Source organism: Urtica dioica, chromosome 8 (genome assembly GCF_054948205.1).
Source record: "Urtica dioica subsp. dioica isolate 48M chromosome 8, U.dioica_male_clone48M_v1_H2, whole genome shotgun sequence".
NCBI lineage: Eukaryota > Viridiplantae > Streptophyta > Magnoliopsida > Rosales > Urticaceae > Urtica > Urtica dioica.
Window position 1 is genome coordinate 13,768,296 of NC_142763.1, and position 18,675 is coordinate 13,786,970.

Consider the following 18,675-nt stretch of genomic DNA (forward strand, 5'->3'; position numbering starts at 1 on the left):
CAGTCGAAGAGGAAGTCCAAATAGTAGCACTGAAGATTTTAGACCAATGTCATGTACATTTCAGATCAGTCCAATTTCAGATTCGTCACAGATTCCTAACCGAAAAAATTGACATAATAAAATCAAAATTGAAAAGATTGAGCTCGAGAATGATCAGCCTACTTTTAACATATGAAGTGCCATCATTCTGGCAATCAAACCAATAGGGAAATACTAATCATCACATCATTCTCTTTGTCAATCGATACACACGACATAACACTGGCTAATTAGCAAGTAATCCCAGAAAAAATTAAAAGATAAAAAAACGTGGAGAAGATCAGATAGAGCTAATACAATGAGCCATCATACCGGCAATCAAACCAATAGGGAAATATCCGTTCATCATCTCATTCTCTCACGAAACACAAACGAGAAATCAAAACTCGTAAACAAAAAGAAAACCATTTTCTATGCGGGAAATCATAGAAGCGAAAAGGTAAAAAAGAGCGGCGAGATTTTATAGCGTACAGATAATATCCTATCGAGAAAATGAAAACCCTAGTTGTGAATAAGCGTAAGGAGATTAGGGCTTTTATATAGGCGAGTACGGTCTGTGATTTCTCGAATTCCAAAAATACCCTAAAAAAAATTTCTTGTTAATTTAAGAGTTGGGCTTGGGCCAAGTTTTGAAATTGATTTGCCGGCCCAAATTCATCTTCAGACAAATCACCGCTCACCGCTTTTTTCTCAACGAAGAAGACGGAAGTTAATTTCAGAGCATTGTTGTTATTTTGTCGACAAGAAAAGAAATGGCTAATCCGACGAAGCGTCTCTTCGCTAGCATTAGTAAGCGAACTCTTTTACTCGGCTATTTTTTTTCGTTAATTGAGTTCATTCTGTTCCATGTTTGGCTAAATTATATAACTGAAGTTTCGTGAGACTGATCGTATATCATTGTTTTCTTTCTGTCTGTGTTTTGTTCAGATTGTGGGCAGAATCTTGTAAAGAACCAAGACTGTTGTAAAAGATTTGTGTATGGAATCAAGCGCCGATTTCACACGGTCGATGAAGATGGAACGAGCCAAGAAAAGATTGTGTCTAGAGTTGTGAAGAAGGTGGATAAGGAATCAGGGCTGAGGAAACACACTTCTGATGAGGAAGATTTGTTGAGTGATAGTAAGTGGAAACTAGAGCTGGCTTGGCTCACTAAAGCTCTTGAACCAGCCCTGCAACTCTGTAGATGGGCTTTGCCAACAGGTTTGCCTATCTTCTTTAACTCATCAATTGAAATGTGTAGTTTGTCAATTCATGTGTGCACAGTCAAGAGTGTAACCTTGTATTGGTTTTGTTAATTCTTTTGGTCCTGGTATTGAAATTTGATTCATCTGGGGCACACCAAGAATAGTAAAGAATATCATGAAGTGAGTGTTTACAAGTGTTGTACTTGTCTCTCATTGAAAAATGTTGGTTTGAAAATAAATTAAAATCCTTTCTTGTTGAAGAGTTATCTCAGAGGAATAGAAGAATGAATGCAGAGAAAAAGCCATAACAACTTATTTAATAGTATCTCAAGAGGTATATGGGAACGGGTCAACATTTCAAATTTCTATTTTAAATCTGCAGGGAGTGACGTAGGAAATCAACCCCCGGCAAAGAGTCGATCAGTGTCGGAGATCCTTTCGAGCATCCAGCGGAGCAAGATTGGAATCCAAGATTGGACTTTGAGCGATCTCACTCTCGGCTTATATCTTGTGTATCTCCGTCAAGCGTCTTCTGGTCTTACCGACGATGTTAAAGGCGTTCAGATCACTTCAGATTCAATCGTACTTATCGCTTAAACTCTCCCTCTCTCAGGAAGCTCAATATGGAGCATATTTATTAGGCGAAGATTTTAAAATATGAGGCTCTTTTCACGCATTGGTCTTTCCTTATAGGTCCACGACCTTATTTACCATACAGAGTTGGCTAAAGGGGCTTACAAGGACAATGTGGCAAGTCTCGCAAGGCAAAGCATGCTCCGAGAGAGCAACGTGTTGAAATTCGTCGGAAATTCGAGTGTCATGAGGCCCGGATACTACATAGGCGTCGACCCTCGTAAAAAGCTCGTGATTTTGGGGATCCGCGGAACCCATACCGTGTATGACATCATCACCGATATTGTCTCTTCTGGTGACGGTGAAGTTACGTTCGAAGGCTATTCGACTCACTTTGGCACGGCCGAAGCTGCGCGTTGGTTTCTTAATCACGAATTGGAACCCATAAGAAAGTACTTGGCGAAGCATGAGGTTGATGAACATTCACTTACTTTTGATTTTTTTTTTCTTTTTCCGTTGATGTTGAAGAGTGAAGATCCTAACTCACTAACAGGGATTTAGGTTAAGGCTAGTTGGCCATTCTCTCGGGGGTTCCACGGCCTCTCTGCTGGCGATAATGATGCGTAAGAAGTCACATACGGAGCTTGGTTTTAGCCCCGACATCGTTACTGCTGTTGGGTACGCAACCCCGCCTTGTGTTTCCAAAGAAGTTGCCGAAAGCTGCTCTGATTTTGTCACTACAGTTCTGATGCAGGTAAGAACTTGGATTACAATACTGTTAATGGATGTTTATTATTTAAGGATTTCCTTCAGTTTTGTATCCTTGTATGTTTCTCTTCGATGCAGGATGACATAATCCCTCGGATAAGTGTAGCTTCTCTTACAAGATTGAGAAACGAAATTCTCGAAACTAATTGGTGAGCACGTTATGTGTGTTGCAAATGATTGGAATAGGTCTATAGCTTCTCTAACCACCTAGGAATTGCTAGTGTTTCTAGTTCCTTAATTGTTGTGGGTTCAGACGAGGGACCAAGGGACTAGACCCTAGTTAAATTTTCACATTCTTTAACGAAGTTTCATTTATGATGAGTTGATGTAATAGGACAAGCGTAGTTGAGAAAGAAGATTGGAGAAGCATCATAGACTTGGTTTCAAATGCAAAGCAAGTGGTGTCCTCGGTTCACGACGTGGCTCGGAAAGTTGCTGACTATGCTAACTTTACGAGGAAAGAAAACTCATCAGGTAAACCATCCCTAACACTGTCACACGGTTCATGTGAATAAAGTCCTACATTTCAAATGTTTGTTTTTGGTTTCGAACGCAGATGATCTCAGCAGGCTAAAATTGCCTGCCTCAACCTCTAAAACAGTGCACGAAAATCCTGTGGCCTCTGATAAGAACAAAGGAGCAGTAAATAATGCATCGTGTTCGGTGCCCGAGCTATTCGTGCCAGGCTCCGTTTACTGCTTGAAAAGAAGTGTGGAATCTCACTCCGGAAGCAGCAAAAGATTTTTCACTCTGTGGAAGAGGCATCCGGGCGAACATTTTCAGCGGATTATGCTCTCGAGCAACTTGATAGCAGACCACAGATGTGATAGCCATTACTACGCCTTAAGAGACGTACTCAAGGGTTTGCCTGGTTTGGATGATGAAACTATCTTCAGATGAACTGAAGCTGATTGAACAAGTGTTTACCTGTATGTAAAGTAGTATTTTTTTTTTTATATATATGTTCCTACCTATCTCTAAACCAGAAGTATGAATCAGCAAGTAAATTTATAGTTTGGTTGTTACTTGTTACCTATTGAATATGGCCACGGAAGATTCGAAGCCCCTTCCGGAGCGCAGGAAAACGACAACGTTGGTGTGGTGTGTGAAAAATAGCATTAATTGCCCCCATTAACAATATGTAATGGCAAAAAAAATAATTCCATGAGAAAATCGGTTGAGATAGGCTGCAATATTAAGCTTATTGGGCCTTGATATATGATCTAACACTTAGAACCCACGCTCGATATGATTTAGGATTGGACTTTATGACCACGTGCAGGCTAAGTGGTGATGGAATCATATAGCTTACCGTCTTTGCTTCATTGGAAATTGATTTGAGAATTATACATAGCTAACCTAAGAGTAAATAAAAGACTTATTCCATATTCATACTTTTTTTCTTCAAAAAAGACAAATCTAAGAATGTTTAGAGATAAAATCTAACTAATAGTGATAAATTCGAACCGAACCGATCGACAACGCGCCATGAGGCAAATTTAGATCCAATATTATTTCAAGTCAATCGGCCATCCAATTTCTTAATTAATATTGGATTATTAGTTACATGTTTGTCACCAAAACAAACAAATTTTGGTGATATGACGTGGCACCGATTTTTTAATTTGGATCGATTCGGTTATCGAACCTAACCGATAGACAAATTTAGATATTGGATTTAAGAAATTGGATAACCAAATTTTGGTTAGGGAATAAACTGGACAGGTTAAAGGACAAAAAAATTTCAAACACAAAACCGAACCGATCAAATTTCAGACCTTATTTAGGCAGCTCACCTTGAGGCCAACGGCATCATGAAGACGGTGCGCCATGAGACCAGTATGTGCCATTAGCACGACGCGCCATGAAGATAATGTGTCTGTTGGAATCGATCTAGGGTTTAAGAAAATAATTAACGCTTCGGTAAGCGGCGGAATTTTAAAAATTTTCTTATACAAGTAAAAACAGTTTTTACTAACCTAGACAAAGAGCAAGTACACGTAATTAAAAACTATTATGAGCTAAGAAGATTACTAACCTTTCTTGAAGCTTGATCTTTGAGAAGCTTTTGGAAAGTTTGCAACACTCGTCTCCCCTCGCAGCACGTCTCTCTTTCTTTCCTCGGCACCTCGAGCAATCACGGAAGTTTCTATCACTAAATCACTCGAGAGAAAAGGAATTAGTGAGTGGGCACTTTTAAACACTACGACTTAAGAACGAGTCTTGAAGTCGCAGAGCTAAACTCTATGTCAAATGAGGACCTAGGTGCCAAAACAATAAAAACGAAATTGAAGAGAGGGAGAGAGAGAGAAAGAGAGAGAGAGAGAGAGAGAGAGAGAGAGAGAGAGAGAGAGAGAGAGAGAGAGAGAGGATCGGCCACAATGTCTAGAGAGAGAGTCTTTCAATCTCTAACTTGTGTGGAATGAATAGAATGAGAGAAATGAGGGTCCTATTTATAGGAGAAGGGTTGGCCTTGGAAAGAAGTAGTTTCCTCTTATTTTCCAAGCCTTTATGAGGAAATCTTATTTCCTATTTTTCCCTTGCTTTGCACGTCCAACATGTGCTTCAATAAGCCTTGGATTTGTTTCCTCATTTAGTTTGTCTCTCTCTCTTTCCCTTGTGTTAGCCGAACTTATGCTTTCCTCATAGAGGAAATTTGTTTCCTCTTTTTCTTTTGGCAAGTATCTTGATACATTTATGCACAAAATAATCTCTCTTTCTCTTGGGTATTTGGGCGCCCATTTCACATCTAGAAGGAGCTTCTAGAAGCTTCTTCATTTGTTCATGACAACATGAGAAAGGCCCATTAAGAATTTTCAATAAAATTCTTATGAAATGAAATTAATTCACAAGGCCCAATGATCAAGTCATGGCCGAGTGACATTAAGTCATCAAATGAACTTGTCAAAAAATTTATTGACATTCATTTCATCCTTTGTCACAAAAGACAAAAATACCCTTTTGACTATTTTCGTTTTTGTTTTGACTTAGCTTCCAGTTTAACTATTCCTAATCGATGTGATTCGTGACAGTGACCTCATGGACCCAAATGAACAAAGCTTGAGCTAAACACTTGGACTCAAAAGTTCACAAACCTTTTCCAAGTTTAGCTTAATGCCAACTGACTCCACTAAAGAGTTGACACTGAAAATCTCTCGGTTCAAATGAATTTATTTTCTACTCAAGAATTCAACCTAATTATGATGAGCGGATCCACTGAATATTATCTATGTTTACCCTTCATGAATGTCATCAGCTAGTCGGGATTTACTAAATTACCATTTTACCTTTCTAGCTGTTATTTCCTCAACTCATTTGTCGCTTGTGAATAAGTTAGAAACAATGTATTGACGAGGAGCTAACAAGTCACATTGTTTCATCCAAAAGAGTCAGGACTCAATTTGGACACTGGCCAGTTCTTTTATTCACACTCCAAGGAACAAAGCATGAGGTGACATACATTGCATTTCAGCAATCTTGTACATGAATTCCATATCTATGAGAACTTCACAAAGTTACTCATGACATTCTCACAACTTAGTACTTCACCAATAGGCCCTGTTCGGAATCACATAGTGAGTCCGAACTCTGACTTTCTCAAATGAGAATACGTAAGCTGTGAAATGGCATGTCTCATTTCAGGATTAAGGTAAGCATGATGCAATTCATACAGAGTGACTTCGAGACATAAGAGGTTAAATGGTTTGTTCTTATCTTGTCTCTAGAAGTGCACTGGTCAATTTAGTACCTTCGGAAGATACCTAGAAGAACTATAGAGTCTCCAACTCTCAATGCCTCATAACCAGACATCATAGATTCTTCTAACAATCATACTGAGGTCAATATAGTCCTTTGACCCTTAGATTGCGAATATATCGTTTTAAGCAAACTACGAAGAGTTTGTTCATGCAAATCTACATTTGTCTCTTCGTAAGTTGTTTAGTTTGTTTATGGACTAAAGACTAATGTTTTATCATAAAACTTCAGACAAGGAAGATTGAATGAACGTTTCAACTTTTTATTAATGAATAAGCAATTACAAGCAAGAGTCTTCATGAGACTATATTACATCAAATATACACAAATAGACACTACTACTCTTCTTGTGGGCACCATTGATAACAGTGTCTTGGGGTCGGCATGCGCCAAGAGGACAACGCGCCTTGAGGCCATAACACATCATAAGGATGTGGGTGTGATCAGGATTACGCGCCATTAGGACATCTCATCTTAAGGCCATGACATGTCATGAAGATGGCACGCCTTGAGGCCAGTGCTCCTTGAGACCGGTGCGCATAGGGGTATGCCCGGTCCAGTCCAAAATCAGTCAAAAAACCATATCAGACCCATCTAAACGCTTTAAAAACATTAAACTAGATCGGCCTGATTTAGTTTAGACCGTTTTAGACCAAACTGTTTGAGACTTTTTTTAATATATTATATAGTAATCGGTCGGTCCGATTTTGGACCATTTTAGACCGAACCGCTCGAGACCACATTGTTTTAGACATATTTTCTTTTAGAAGAAATGACTGCAAAAATACTCAAATTTGTACGGTAGATACACTTAACTACTCATTCTTTTTTTCGGCGGGTAAAATATTTAATGTTACGTTTTGGTATCACTGCTACCACTTATTTGGAACGAACGGTCCAGATTTAACGGTCATGTTTTATTTTCTATCCATGGATGTTACCTTCCACGAGCTAAGTCCTTACTTTCTCAATCCTGACTGTCAGGGGGAGAGCAATAATGACTCGCCGAATTAGCTGATCATAAATTCAAACTTTAACTCAATCTTGGCTCTGAACTCCGACCCAGTTATACCAAACATTGCTCCAAACCCTGTTATCCAAAAAAATGCTCTCGTGTCCAGCCTTCCAAACCCTTCCGAACTCCTTCTGAGCTCGGAGCACTCAGACTCCAGCTCGGATATTCCTTGTAGTACAAACTTCACCCAGAGTCAGGCTCAAACTCGCATCCATGAAGGCTCTCCCAACCTGGACACCGAAAACAGTGAACGAGGTAATAGTGCTCTATTTCATACTTACATATTGCCTTGAATAAACCTACTCGGTCATGTGGCCGATACATGATCGAAGATTATGTTAATGTGGAAACCTCTCAATGAGCTATCAAATCTATGTGACGAGAATAAACCAGGAAGTTATGCCCAACTCCATTAAAGATGCTCTCTAGATTCCAACTTGGCGAACTGCAACTCATGCAGAAATCCAAGCTCTCGAACAGAACAATACCTGGGAGATCACTGAGCTGCTGCCACTCGGAAAGCGAACTGTTAGATGCATATGGCTTTCACCATCAAACATAACTCGGATGGCACATTAGAGAAGTTCAAAGCTCCTCTCGTCGCTAAAGGGTACACTCAGATTTATGACATTGATTATCAAGAAACATTCACACCGATAGCAAAATTCAACACCATCAGAGTCTTTCTCTCTCTAATTGGCAACTTAGATTGGCCTTTGCTTCAACTCAATGTGAAGAATGCCTTATTGAATGGAGAATTGGAAGAAAAAGTCTACATTCAAATTCCACCGGGCTTCGAAAGCAATCAGAATGCCACCAAAGTTTGCAAACTCAAGAAGTCCTTATACGGACTGAAACAATCACCACGCTCTTGGATTGGTAAGTTTACTCACGTTCTTAAGCAAAACAACTACTCACAAAGTCAAGCAGATCATACACTATTCTCAAAAGTCTAGCCCAAGGCAAAAATTTCATCCTAAGTGCATATGTTGATGACATAGTTATAACTAGAGATGATCTCGAGAGGAAATAGCAAGATTGAAGCAAATCCTGTCATCTGAGTTTGAAGTTAAGGATCTTGGAAACTTGGCGATATATTCTTGACACGGAGGTCGCCCGGTCTGAGAAAGGCGTATTTGTATCTCAGTGAAAATACACCCTGAACCTTCTCAAAACGAGTATGCTTGATTGCAAGCCAGCTGACACTCTTATGGATCCAAACGTAAACATCGTAGCTTGAACACTGAAGTCGCCACTGACAAAGAAAGATTCCAACAGCTCGTGGGAAAACTCATCTATCTCATTCACACCAGACCTGACATCGGATTCTCAGTGAGTATGGTCAGTAGATTCATGATTAACCCCTCAAAAGTCCACATGGAAGCTGTCATGAGAATTCTTCAATACCCCAAATCTGCCCAAGGAACGGATCTATGATTCAAAAAAAGAAGTAGCCTAGGAATTGAAGTCTTCACAGACGCAGATTGGGTAGGGTTTGTATCAGATCGAAAATCTACATCTAGCATGTGTACCTATGTGTGGGTTAATCTTATCACCTCGCGAAGCAAGAACAAACCGTGGTCGCTTTTGATGTGTAGAAGCGAAACTCAGGTCATTAGCAAACGGAGTGTGCAAATGATTGTTGTTGAAGCAAATATATTGGACGACCTCAAGATCAAGTTCGTAAGTCCTATTAAGTTCCTGTGTGACAGCCAAGCTGCCTTAAGCATTGCAAAGAATCCAGTTCATCATGACCGGACTAAGCATATCGAGATCGATCTTCACTTCATCAATGAGAAGATATAGTCAAACATTATAGAAATAGAGTACATTCCGACTCGACATCAAGTGGTAGACATTATTATACCCAGTCTATCCACCGAGCTAGTTTCTCCGAGCTGTGTAACAAGTTTGATCTTCTCAATATTTACCATCAAGCCTGAGGGGGAGTGTTGAAGTTCAACTCTTCTTTTCAGCTCAACTCTTATTCAGCTCATCTTCCCAGCCAAATAGTCTAGGATGGTGCGACATCGGAATTACCACTGTCGTTGGGACTAAAATATTTGAAGTTGTGTATTTTTTTTCGATGTAGTTAGTTGGGAATGTTTCCTTGTAATTCCTCTCTTTTTTATGTAACTTTATAAATACTTGTAAATTCATCATTTATAATAACAAGTAGAATACATTCTCAGAATCTCGGAACTCTCTATTTCCTTTCTGATTCGCTCTCTCCTCTCAAATTCAACAGATTTCACTAATTTTTTTAGCGCCGCCCTAAGTGCGCATCATGATAGCGGCATACTTTGAGGCCAACACTCGTCTTGAGGACAGCACACCTTGAGGCCGGCGCGTATGATTAGTGTGTCCTGAGGCGGACACATGGTTTGTGGCCGCTCAACACTGTTTCTTTGGGCTCGTTTGTGGGCCCAAGTGATTCAATTTATTCTGAGTGTTGAGTCTTTATTCATGGGCCAAGCAACTTTGCCGTAATTTTTGCGTAATAGTACGTGTTCTTTTTTTTTTCTCGAGGATTTTCACTCGTACCAATCTTTCATATAGACATCAAACCCACTCAAAAAATTTTGCGAAACATGTAAAATCATTAACGTTGCGTTATTCACATTCTAGAGGAAAGAGAAAAATTAACAATTTGTTTAGGTGTGTTCAAGTTGTAGTCATGACTCATGTCCAATATAAAAAAAGTTTTTAGGCGGAAATGATTTAGTGGACAATTAAGGTGATTACGTTCAGTTGGAATCATGTTGCTCACGCGACCGCACATTTGACAGCTGTTTACTCATGTATTTGATTGTTATATATAGACAGCTTTCATAGTCACATTATGCATAATTGACTTTCAAATGGCTGTTTTAATTTTTAAGCCAATATTTTTCTTTGTGGATTTGATATTTAAATTAATTTTAGAAAAATTAAGAAATACTCAATAATTCATACAACACTTTGAATTAAGAAATATCTCTAAGTAGTAAGCGGACCGTTTCGTCTTATTTATTTTCTTGACGGTTGTCGACATTCTTCTAAATCTTAATGCCTGTGATGGTTTAACTTTGAGGGAAATATGTTTTTCTTATTGTTCTCCGTGAATTTGTGTTGGAAGTATGAACTTCCAATAAAATGTATAAATACTAAAATAAAATTAAAATTCATAAGAGTTCTTTTATTGAGTTTATAGGTATCTACTAAAAGTGCGCGTATGTTTTTATTTTTTTTATTCCGTATGAGGTTAAAAGATGAAAAAAAACAGCGGAAACTACTAAACTCTTTAGGGTCTCGAAGTCCGCGGTAACGTACAAGATTAAACATAAGAACGCTTATTCACTAATTTGCGGACGCATAAAAAATTTAGTGTTACTTTCCCAAATTAGATTCCTCAATAATAAACCACTAACTATAGCTAGCTTCAGTGATATCACATAAAACAAGAAATAATAAATTAATTAAGAGAATATACAAGTTACTCAACAAGCATAGCCCACAAGCAAATCAAAATGGGTTTGGTTTATGTCTGTAGCTCTGTTTTTTAAAATAATTTTTATTTTCCTTCAAGGAATCTCATTTTAGAGATGATTAAATTCAGTCTGGAAGAAGGTGTTAAAAAAAAGTTGAGCAAGTAATTATAAAATAATGAAATTTGTCCCCCATTTAGGGAACCCATATATAATTAAATATTGCTTATCTGTAATTACATACATCCCCACCTCCCCTCTGGTCTTTATAAACACGGTATCAAATTGATGCTCTGCATAATTACTCTCACTAACTAGTCACATAATTAAAGAATCATTATTAATCCCCTACCTCTTATCATCATCATCATCATCAAATTATAGTCATGACTGGTTCAGGGTCTCCCTGTGGAGCTTGCAAGTTTCTGAGGAGAAAGTGTGTGAGAGGGTGTGTTTTCGCGCCCTATTTTTGCCACGAACAAGGCGCCTCGAACTTCGCCGCCATTCACAAGGTGTTCGGAGCGAGCAATGTTTCGAAGCTTCTCGCTCATCTTCCAGTAGCGGATCGTCAAGGTGCCGCGATGACAATCTCCTATGAAGCTCAAGCTAGGGTTAAAGACCCTATCTACGGATGCGTTTCACAAATCTTTGCCCTACAGCAACAGGTAATCATAATGAATGATTCGTATTACCTGTTTGTTATATAAGAGTATCATGGCGTTCCATCTCAAAATCCAACCGTTTCTTTTTAGTGTATTGCGAGAATTTGAAAGTTCTAGTCAGTAACGAAATCGTGTGAATTCCGTGTAGGTCATCAATTTACAAGCGCAACTATCTCTGATCAAGGACCAATCCGGAACTCAGGGGTTCCTCAACGGCTCTACTGGCTCAAACCCTAGCGGAGAGAGGTACAACAATGGAAGATATCACAGTGAAATGGATCAAGTACAGAATTGGCCGTTTCAAGCCGAGACCGGGCCGGCACAGTACGGTGCGAATAATAACCTAATGAATGAAGGTTTGGAAGTGAATCTTTCTTACTTGGAGAACAAGTCATCGTTGGATTCTAACTCGAGCAGTTGCGAAAGCTCGGGGTTCGCAGAGGACAATCGGGCCGTTTATAACAGTGGCTATGACGAGGCCTATCACTTCATGTCCTCCACAGGAAATTACAGGCAAATGGGCGGTTTTCAAGACTGCAGTGACTTCGCAATGCCTTTTAGTTATGCCCAAAATTAACAAGAGATATATTACTCAAACCGTCTAAATTTGAACTACAAATTATTATACATTAGACTGTTTAGCTATGAAAAATTCTCATTTCAGTTTGAAGCTACCACTACAATATGCTTCAAAAGCCTATGGTTGTGTTGTTACTGCGTAGTGTTTCTTGTATAAGCCTAGAAACCCTAGAAATGAGCATAGAGATTTGGGATAGTAAAATATATATTCATTGGCATGGAAGATAGTTATATATATGTATGGAATATATGTTATATATGTTTCAGATATTTCATAACCATAATCCAACATTGGGCTTATTGGTTATGATTAATTTCTTATAGGATTGAGGATTCGTTGGTTATGATTATTGGGTTTTCATTCTAAAGTATTCGGATCTGACACATTAATAATAATAGTTATAAAGAATTGATTACGTGTTTCTGTTTGTTGTCTCGTGTGCTGTATAAATATGGCTCATAAAGTTGACGTACTAAATTTCAGTGTGCGTATCATATGCTCTGAAGAGAATTATTAGACTATCACTAACCTTAAAATTATATACTCAAGGAAATTTGTGATGGTTATATATCATCTTTAGAGCTGTTCAAATCCCACTACACGATGCTCCCGTACAATTGGTTTTCTTCACCAGCTGTTTGACGAGAGAATATTAGCCACATAATGTTATAATGAAAAAGAAAAGTAGTATTTACAGAGTGACAAATCAATAATATTTTTTTTTCCAAAAATATCTAGAGATGTATAATGATCTTCACGTTATCTCTCTGACTCCGAGCAGGAAGAGATCCTACGAACTGATAAAAGTACGGTAATTAATGCGTAGAAGTTTCTATATGTTAACTAATCAACATGAAACACTATGATTGCTAAAGGACAAAAGCTTGAAATTCATATTAGGGGATCTTAACAGTTTTTTTTTTTTTTTCAGATGATGATGTACAACAATGAAAAATGAAGCAATATTTTTATTTCTTCTTTTCTGAATCCACAATATTCATTAACTTTTTGAAGGAAGGATGTATAAAATTAAAGTGCATAGTTTTGGATGAGTTTGACTATTGAAATAATAGGATTTTGGGTCAAAACAATGAAATTATATATTGATCAATAAGTACAGGCTTAATTATATGAACTGAACGGTGTGTGCTTTTGACAGTCTTTTACATGATCTTATAACACATTATTTCAGATTTCTGTGTCTTTATTTTGCATATACTACTTCCAAAAGAACTCTCTGCGGAATCACGAACTTTACATAACAGAATGTATTCATTGATTCATCTCTTGATTCCTACCAGACGTTAGAATTATTGTGTCTCTTCTAAGTATATATAAAGCTATAACATATGTTGCTCTTGTATTCCCTCATATTGTTGAGTTTATTAGTATATTCATTTCAAGGTTTTGCCTGATCTGTTTTCTGTCATCGTTTTTTTTTTTTCTTCTTCTGCACTTTCGTTCAAAACTCAAAGTTTTCTACAGTTAGCATTTAAATTACGTATATATATATATATATATAGTGGTAACCGTATCACTTCCAACCTTTCTAACTTTAATAGATACACTTATAAATGTTGTAGTTTTTCTAGGGTTGGTTATTCCTAGGAAAAAAAAAAAAGATATCAATTGATTATATTATATATCTATTGTGATTATAAGGAAATTCTGTAGCTTGTAAGAAGTTAAAAGTGGTAAAATTTTCAAATAACGGAGGAAAACTGAAAGATGACCAAGTTTGAAGACAAATTTAAATTTATACTTAAATTTCCATACAAAAAAACAAAAAACTAGGCTGAATCGTGTTCCTAATTTGGACTTATTATATTCCTGTCTTATTATATTCAACAAAGCATTCTAGACTTTGACTTTATTAGTTTTAGAGGAATAAGTAGTATTAACTTTGAAAGAAGACAAATAAATTGTAAGTTCTGTTTGGAAGTTCTGTACGCGTTTGAGGAAAACTAATTTGGAGAACATGTAAATTTTGCTTATCATTTTTTTTTAAAGAATGCAAAGAAAATAGATATAGATGTGTGAAATTATTCTCAGAAATTAAACGACATATATTTCGCACCAAAAAGACTAAATTGTTTTATATTTTTTTGAAAAAAAATCAACAATTACTATTTTCTCTATATTTCTTGGGCACTCTTGTTTTTCTTCCACGTCTTTTTCACTGGGACAAAATACGTTATCCGGTGCGACGAATGTCGCACCTAAAGCTTCAAATGTCGCACCTAAAAGTTTATTAGGTGCGACATTAGGTGCGACGTCGCACCGGATAACCCGTCGCAGAAGGTATTGGGTGCGACATGTCGCACCTAATAAGTCCTCATTTAGGTGCGACACTTTCAGGTGCGACTTATCGCACCTAATGCCCAAGTTATTTTCCTGCCAAATTTTATAAAATTGGCGGGTAAATACATATCGGGTGCGACATTGTCGCACCGAATATGTTCGCGCCATGGTATTCGGTGCGACAATGTCGCACCGAATATGTTTGTTAAATTAAAAAAAAATACAAAATTTACAAAATACAAAAAAAAAAAAATTAAAAAAGTAATTTAAAATTAAATAAAAATTAATTAACAAAATTCTAAATGAATTAGAAATAATATTCTGAAAATAGAATTCTTAATTAAAAATACAAATTCTTTCCAAAAAAAGCGAAAAAATGAATTCCTAATTTTTTTTCCTATAAAACTTATCTATAGTAGAATTTCCTCTACCGAATAAGTTGCCAGAACTTCGAGAACCGCTTCCGCGTCCTCGTCCACCGCTGCCTGACGCGCTGCCGCTCGTTCCGTCGCTTCCGTAAGGACGGTCTCGCAAGTAATCCATAGAACCAGGCGTAGAACTCGGCGTGGAACCTGGCGTATGCTGATCCGTCCCACCTGGTTGCGATGCAGGCGGAGGTTGAGGAGTCGTGGGAGGCTGGTTGTGCTGCTGGCTGATGAAGGCGATCTGTTGCCGCATCACTTGCAGCTCGGCTTGGTTGGGCATCCATCTGAGCTCGCATCTTGGCAACCAATTGATCGGTCTGAGATGACGAACTTGACGAGCCTCCATCTAACGTTTGGGCAACCCCCAACGATGACCTTGGGATAGAAGGCCCTAAACCGACTTCCCAGTCTCTGCGCACTCCCATAACATCGCGCATCGCGTACATCTCCGCAGCTTCTTGGGAGATCACGACGTTTTGCTCCTCCGCTTGCCGTAAAATATCTAACGTCTGGGCGGTGACTTGATCCTTCAAAATAAAACCACAAAAAACTTATCAGATAAGAAGAAATAAAGTAATTAAATATAGTAAATAAAAAAAATTAACTTACGTATTGCGTCTTCGCGAAGTCCGTCGTCCACGATCCCTTAGCGTCATGGTGTTATTCTGACCATATCGCTAAAGCCGAGCCTATACTCCCATCTTCTTTTCGCTGTAATGTTTCAACATTAAAATATGAATCACATATATATTGCATACTAATATTAAGAGACTTATGTTCCTCGAGCAATGACCAAAAAAACTAAGCGACCCTTGTCTCGCCTTCGTCTTCTTTATCTTCGAATTTTCCCGGTTGCGGAGAGATTTCGCCTGCAAGACATAAATTCGTTAAGTTTAATTTTAAGAAATTCGAATAACCATCAGAAGTTCAACTCATACCTTATGCTCCGGCGAGTCGAACGTCTCTATTGCTTTCAACCAGGCTTCCTGGTTATAGCCTTCGGGAGTTTCGTTTTTAGCGAGATCCTTACTCCCGCAAAATGTCTTGAAGAAGAGAAACGACAACCTCGACTTCTGGCCACGGCGCATCCTCTTCGCATCGCGAATGATAGCCATATCAATCTCGTTGCGAATAGGATCTGCAGACACAAGCTCGCCACACTCGGGATGTTCATAAACGAAGTTATACTCGTTATGAATCGAGTTCATAAGAGCCGCCACACTCTGCGCAGGCACATGGTTCCAGTCTGGGAGGTCGACTGGAATGGTACTCTTGATCAGGTTTCCTAATCGGTTTTGGAACGTCCCGATCAACGGATTTTGCTCCCTGACATCTTGGTAGAACGCCTGCGCAGTCTGATCGTAGCGAACTGTGTTCGCTCCAGGGGTCCCAACACCAGCTCTCGCAGAAACGACGCCAGTCGTTGGTCTCCGCTTCTTCCTCGGCATCTGCGGGGGGTCACGCTCTCCTCCTGATGGGTCCTGACCTGAAGTAGACATCCTCTTTTTTGGTGTTGTCTAAAACTATCGGCTTCATCATCCCGAAAGGCACACAATTTTCAAACCGGAAAACATTAAGTTCCCGCACTTGAACTTCATCGACAGCTTTAGAATTCATTTTCTAAGAGTGAATTATTAGGAAATTGAGAGGTAAAATTGAGAGTGAATCGTTAATATTTGAAATTTAGAGTGAATTGTTATGAATTTGAGAGTGAATCGTTAAAAGTTTTAGAGTGAATTTTTATGAATTTCGTTAATTGTTATGAATTTGAGAGTGAATCGTTAATAGTTTTAGAGTGAATTGTTATGAATTTGAGAGTGAATCGTTAATCGTTAATTGTTATTTGAAATTAACTTAACTAATTAAATCACATAAACATTTAAATTTCAATTCAAATAATTACGATAATATAAAACTAAACTAAATTAAACATTTCAATTCAACTTTACCAACGAAATTACTAAGTAACAATCACATAAACATTTCAATTTCAATTCAAATAATTACTATAATATAAAACTAAACTAAATTAAACATTTCAATTCAACTTTACTAACGAAATTACTAAGTAACAATCACATAAACATTTCAATTTCAATTCAAATAATTACTATAATATAAAACTAAACTAAATTAAACATTTCAATTCAACTTTACTAACGAAATTACTAAGTAACAATCACATAAACATTTCAATTTCAATTCAAATAATTACGATAATCTAAAACTAAACTAAATTAAACATTTCAGTTCAACTTTACTAATGAAATTACTAAGTAACAATCACATAAACATTTCAATTTCAATTTCAATTCAAATAATTACGATAATCTAAAATTAAACTAAATTAAACATTTCAATTCAACTTTACTAACGAAATTACTAAGTAACAATCCCATAAACATTTCAATTTCAATTCAAATAATTACGATAATCTAAAACTAAACTAAATTAAACATTTTAGTTCAACTTTACTAACGAATTAATCTAACTACATATGATACTAATTAACTCAACATTTATTCCAATTTCAACATTTATTCATTTTAATTTCAACCATTTAACTCAATATTCTAATTTAAACATATATCCATTTCAAATTCAATTTCAATACTAATTAATTAATTAACCAATTTCAATACTAATTAATTAAAAAAATAACCACACGGCCAACTTAAATTTTCCAAATCAATCTCATCAAATTCCCAAAATTCCTCATAGCCTCAACAATGACAAACCTTTAGAATTCTCAACCAAGTTGCCCACCTAACCACACGGCCATGACAAAATTTCCAACGAAATTCGTCCAAAAAAATCAATCATAATTCAAACAAAAATTCTCAGTCAAAAACCCAGGCATCAAACAACTTAAAAACATCTTAAGAACATCAATCAATCCTCATAAAACAAAAGCCCAAAAAAAAAAACCTTCAAACCCAAGAACACACAGATTCGGCCAAATCAATTCCAAACTCAGAAGTGAGAGCGAGAGAGAGATAGATAGATAGAGAGAGAGAGACGTACGTCACGGTGCCGGGGAGGTCACGGCGGCAGAGAGGCGCACGGGCGGCGGGGAGGTCACGGGCGGCGCGGGGAGGTCACGGGCGGCGGGGGACGACCGGGCTGAGCTGAGGTGGTCACGGGCGGCGCGGGGGACCTGCAAGTCGGAGAGTCAGAGAATAAGAGAGAGAGATAGATAGAGAGAGATAGAGAGATAGATAGATAGATAGATAGATAGAAAGAGAGAGAGAGAGAGAGAGAGAGAGAGAGAGAGAGAGAGAGAGAGAGAGACGTACCTTGGTCCGGGCGGCGCGGGGAGGTCACGGCGGCGGGGGAGGTCACGGCGGAGGAAGATAGATAGAGAGAGAGAGAGAGAGAGTGTGTTAGATAGAGAGGCGCACGGTTTGGGTGAGAGAAAGAAGACGCGCGGTATTTAAAATACCCTAAACTATTAGGTGCGACATTGTCGCACCCAATATGACTATTAGGTGCGATGTCGCACCTAATGTGAAATTCCATAACCAAAAATTTTCGGGGAGAATTTCTGACCGTTTTAAATTTTTTAACCCATTAGGTGCGACATATGTCGCATCTAATGGTATTAGGTGCGACAAATGTCGCACCCAATAGTATCAGGTGCGACAGTATCATATTGGGTGCGACAATGTCGCACCGGATAGCACTAATCATCAGCGAAATTTTTAATCGCTTGGAGGACTTTCTGGTGCGACATGTCGCACCTAATACCCTTTCGCACCTAATATGTTAATTTGTAGTAGTGTTTGCCTGTTCATTGAAGGAGACGACTGGTCTTGATAGCGTCAACTTCTAGTTGAGATGTATTATCATTTCAATAGTTTTTTTTATTTCTTTTCTGAAGAGCTCAAACAGATAGGATATACATA

The 18,675-nt window shown here is 37.9% G+C and overlaps 2 protein-coding genes and 2 non-coding genes across 4 annotated transcripts; 2 read left to right on the top strand and 2 right to left on the bottom strand.

The window, feature by feature from the left end:
- Positions 1-147: 147 nt before the first annotated feature.
- On the bottom strand, positions 148-231 carry LOC149388351 (small nucleolar RNA Z102/R77). The gene has a single exon (XR_016301093.1). It is a non-coding gene; the product is annotated as a small nucleolar RNA Z102/R77 (small nucleolar RNA).
- Positions 232-313: 82 nt separating this feature from the next.
- Positions 314-395, bottom strand: LOC149388352 (small nucleolar RNA Z102/R77). Its single transcript, XR_016301092.1, has one exon. It is a non-coding gene; the product is annotated as a small nucleolar RNA Z102/R77 (small nucleolar RNA).
- A 321-nt stretch (positions 396-716) lies between these two features.
- LOC149388353 (uncharacterized) lies at positions 717-3,710 on the top strand. Its single transcript, XM_089623562.1, has 8 exons — positions 717-828; positions 967-1,239; positions 1,606-1,805; positions 1,917-2,267; positions 2,350-2,550; positions 2,643-2,713; positions 2,899-3,038; positions 3,121-3,710. The coding sequence occupies exons 1-8, from the start codon at positions 792-794 to the stop codon at positions 3,462-3,464; spliced, it is 1,617 nt and encodes a 538-aa protein (XP_089479688.1). The 5' UTR covers positions 717-791; the 3' UTR covers positions 3,465-3,710.
- A 7,455-nt stretch (positions 3,711-11,165) lies between these two features.
- Positions 11,166-12,377, top strand: LOC149388354 (LOB domain-containing protein 29-like). Its single transcript, XM_089624142.1, has 2 exons — positions 11,166-11,467; positions 11,613-12,377. The coding sequence occupies exons 1-2, from the start codon at positions 11,189-11,191 to the stop codon at positions 12,039-12,041; spliced, it is 708 nt and encodes a 235-aa protein (XP_089480268.1). The 5' UTR covers positions 11,166-11,188; the 3' UTR covers positions 12,042-12,377.
- The last annotated feature ends 6,298 nt before the right edge of the window (positions 12,378-18,675 follow it).

What these genes read in the sequence shown, in the direction of transcription:
- LOC149388353 (XM_089623562.1), top strand. Translation starts at nt 792, where the DNA reads ATGGCTAATCCGACGAAGCGTCTCTTCGCTAGCATTA. An exon ending in GCGTCTCTTCGCTAGCATTA is followed by an intron (nt 829 to 966) that starts GTAAGCGAACTC and finishes TGTTTTGTTCAG; the next exon opens with ATTGTGGGCAGAATCTTGTA. An exon ending in GAAATTCTCGAAACTAATTG is followed by an intron (nt 2,714 to 2,898) that starts GTGAGCACGTTA and finishes TTGATGTAATAG; the next exon opens with GACAAGCGTAGTTGAGAAAG.
- LOC149388354 (XM_089624142.1), top strand. Translation starts at nt 11,189, where the DNA reads ATGACTGGTTCAGGGTCTCCCTGTGGAGCTTGCAAGTTTCTGAGGAGA. An exon ending in TCTTTGCCCTACAGCAACAG is followed by an intron (nt 11,468 to 11,612) that starts GTAATCATAATG and finishes AATTCCGTGTAG; the next exon opens with GTCATCAATTTACAAGCGCA.